The sequence below is a fragment of the Camelina sativa genome, unplaced genomic scaffold (assembly GCF_000633955.1).
Source record: "Camelina sativa cultivar DH55 unplaced genomic scaffold, Cs unpScaffold07978, whole genome shotgun sequence".
NCBI classification, from domain to species: Eukaryota; Viridiplantae; Streptophyta; class Magnoliopsida; order Brassicales; family Brassicaceae; genus Camelina; species Camelina sativa.
Window position 1 is genome coordinate 1 of NW_010929047.1, and position 447 is coordinate 447.

Below are 447 nucleotides of genomic sequence, written 5' to 3' on the forward strand. Positions count from 1 at the left end.
TTTCTTGATTTTTAGTGGTCAATTCTGTTGGAGGTGTTTGGGGCCATCTGAAGGTCACGTATTTGGAAACTGTGTTGCTCCGAGTCTTGAGAGGATAGCAGCAAAACCAGTGAGTTCGTGTTTGGATCTCTGGGATGCGAGTCAGATTTCACTTGCGCTAGCTAAATCCGAGCTAGAAGCTTTCGAACCGACTGACTTGAAGGAGGAGCAAGACATTAAGGTGATAAGACAAGGACTCATGTTGATTGTTCAGTGCAGACAATTCCTTAAATGGATCTGTGTGTACGACTATCTCCACACAGATTGTGATATGGCCAAGAGAGAGTACCTGCGATTCCTGAAAGAACACGCGGCTACACTTGTCCAGAGTTTCTCAGAGACTATAAAGAAGGAAGCAGAAAGGGCCAAAACTCTTGGTTGCGAGAGGGTCAAGTTATCCACTGACAT

The 447-nt window shown here is 45.2% G+C and overlaps 1 protein-coding gene across 1 annotated transcript; it reads left to right on the forward strand.

Annotated features, from left to right (window-relative positions):
* Nucleotides 1-10: 10 nt before the first annotated feature.
* LOC109131909 (probable E3 ubiquitin-protein ligase ARI15) lies at nucleotides 11-436 on the forward strand (the record flags this gene model as incomplete). The annotated part of the gene is made up of 1 exon (XM_019243082.1): nucleotides 11-436. A coding segment is annotated over one exon (426 nt), but the record flags the coding sequence as incomplete, so codon positions are not given.
* Nucleotides 437-447: the final 11 nt, after the last annotated feature.